The sequence below is a fragment of the Chanos chanos genome, chromosome 16 (assembly GCF_902362185.1).
Source record: "Chanos chanos chromosome 16, fChaCha1.1, whole genome shotgun sequence".
NCBI lineage: Eukaryota > Metazoa > Chordata > Actinopteri > Gonorynchiformes > Chanidae > Chanos > Chanos chanos.
In genome coordinates this window covers 15,100,993-15,103,683 of record NC_044510.1, presented here as the reverse complement: position 1 = coordinate 15,103,683, position 2,691 = coordinate 15,100,993, and the positions used below count along the sequence as shown (strand labels likewise).

Genomic DNA, 2,691 nt, shown 5'->3' with positions numbered 1-2,691 from the left:
ATGATGTGTTAAATGTCCTACTGTTGATTTTGGGAGCAGTGCTGTTCCTGTACCTCATTTGGTGACTTTAGTGGTGAGGTATTCAAACTATTACTACCCTGCAATGACAGACAAGCTACAGGCTTGTTAGAGTTTCTTTAATTCCTGTTTGAATATAACACGTTCCTCCCCATTTCGCATGGTACACAGATTGAAGCTTTTAGACCTCCTCACTCTGAGGATGTAGATGGATAATGGATTGGCCACCTGTTATATGAACAGAGGATTTGATGAATGATTTGCTCATATATTAATGTTAATCAGTAGTAATAATTAGAACTCTTAATGATCAGGAAGGGGGAGATGCGGGACCAAGTAAAATATTCTCTGTAGTGTTAGAGTTAGAGACACACACACAAAGACATCCCCAAACACGAATGTTCACATGTCCACGTGTACATACGACATGTATGCATCCCTGTATCTCCATATCCGTATTCCTATATATCCACCCATTCACAGAACTAAATAGTAATTCACACGTGACATGGAGTTGAGGGTTAAGCAGAGGATAATGGTTCCATATTACCGAATCTTAGGTGCATTTATCTATGGTAGACAAGGTCATAGGTCCTTGTGGTGCTTGTGTACTGTATATCTTTGCCCAAGGCATTGCTTTGTTTTAGTCGCAGTAACATGTTGTGCACAGTAAAGTTCTGTGGTGAAGCGTATCCTCTCCTCTCCTTCTTTGTGTGTAACCACCACTGAGCCACAATAAAACAAGACTGCACCAAAATCCATCTCTGCACCTTTTTATTATTTTCACAAACACAAATGTCCAACAGGACAGAGTATGTTTGCTGATATAGAGGAGTGCACTCCAGTTCTATGAGGCTGTTAGGTGGTTAGAGGCCTCTTGACTGGCTCAACAATATATAAGTTACTCTTCACATGGAAGCTTGTAGAAATGGTTGTTCAGATTAAAGAAACACATTTTTATTTGTTTATTGTATGTAGTTTACAATGTTCAGTAAACACTACAACACGTAAAGACACACATCTGGTCAGGAATATGTTTTTTTATGTCTTTACATAACTAGTAAAATGGAAATGAAACTTTTTATTATCCGTGTCATCACGTGATTACTGTAAATGTTGATGAATTTCTACATCAAATGGCTTTAAAATCGAGAATTCAGCATTTTTGGCTGGACACATGGTGTTTTCTGAACATATATATGACCTTACTCCTGATCTCTTTAGTGTTAAGTCCATATATGAGGGGGTTCAGAATGGGTGGAAATACTAAGATGGAAACTCCCACAGACCTGCGTAGGTAGGGTGATACCTGCTGAAATCTGTGGGAAAAAATAAAGAAACATACATTGATTTGATACGTAATAAACACCACAAGGTGAGTTGCACAGGTGCGGACGGCTTTGCTCTTTGTGTCTGCTTGCTTATTAAACAAGCAGGTAATTAGGATCTGGATGTAGGTGAACACCACGAGAGCAACTGATGCCACTTGGAAAGCTGTCAGCGCCAGACCATAGTAGTTATTGGCACTGGTATCTTCACAAATCATCTTTGTCAGAGAAGGATTGGCGCAAAATGTATCAGTTATCAAATTTCGACAGAACCGAAATCGAGTCAACATGAGGAACAGAACTCCGATGACAATGATGGTAAAAGCCCACATGGCCACTATGATTGTCCTCAGTTTACTGGGGGTCATGACTGAATGATAGAGCAGTGGGCGGCAGATGGCCACATAGCGATCATACGCCATCACAGAGAGGATGATTATGGCACCTGTACCATAAATGTGCACGAGTATAGCCTGGATCAGGCACGCTGCTGGGGAAATGTCACGGTTCTGCCATAAGATGCTGGAGATGAGCTGTGGAAACAGGGCTGTGGCTCCCAGCACATCGTTAACAGACAGGTTAAAGAGTAGCACATACATGGGCTTGTGCAAATGGTGGTCCAGGCCGATGGCCAACAGAACAGTGATGTTACAGGTTAGGATGAAGCAGTAGGTGAAGAGCCCTGTTATGAATACAGGGTAGGTCCCTGATGGAGGGATGCCTAGAGACTCCATGCGCCAAAGAGACGAAGCATTTGAGTCAGTTGACTTCATGTAGCCTGTTTATAATTTCTGGTCTTTCTGAGTTATTCACCTTGTTTGAAGAATACTATGCTATGCGTGTGGCGATGCAGTTTTATGGCTTATAAATGGTCTGCATGCTAAATACATGCAAGAAGACGAAAGAATTTTTACATTCACACCTGTTTCCCTTTATGTGTTTCTATTCATTTCCTTTAAGCAATGAAAAAACACTGACTCAGTTACATAACTATTATATGTCATGAATTCATCTGTTGTCCTCTGATGGAGACACTCCACAGTGTCATGTACTCTTATATTGTCTTCGAAATTGGGAAAAACCCCAGGAGAGCCACTTCAGTCGCTATAGAGACTGTGACCCACTGTAGGTTTGATGAAGTTAGACTGGGTGTTTATCAAGGACTCCAATGCTCTTACTGCTTTATTTAGGACTATTTGTTTATTTTGTTACTTAAGAAATAAGAATTATCCCATGTGTGTGTATAAGGAGTGTGTCAGTTTTGTGCCAAACCCAAAAAACATGGTTCTTTGTATAGTCCTTGGAAAATGTGTAGTGAACAGTGGATTTTTTTTTTCATCTCAGC

The 2,691-nt window shown here is 40.6% G+C and overlaps 1 protein-coding gene across 1 annotated transcript; it reads right to left on the bottom strand.

The window, feature by feature from the left end:
- Nucleotides 1-1,174: 1,174 nt before the first annotated feature.
- LOC115829229 (olfactory receptor 52E4-like) lies at nucleotides 1,175-2,119 on the bottom strand. Its single transcript, XM_030793289.1, has one exon. The coding sequence runs from the start codon at nucleotides 2,117-2,119 to the stop codon at nucleotides 1,175-1,177; it is 945 nt and encodes a 314-aa protein (XP_030649149.1).
- Nucleotides 2,120-2,691: the final 572 nt, after the last annotated feature.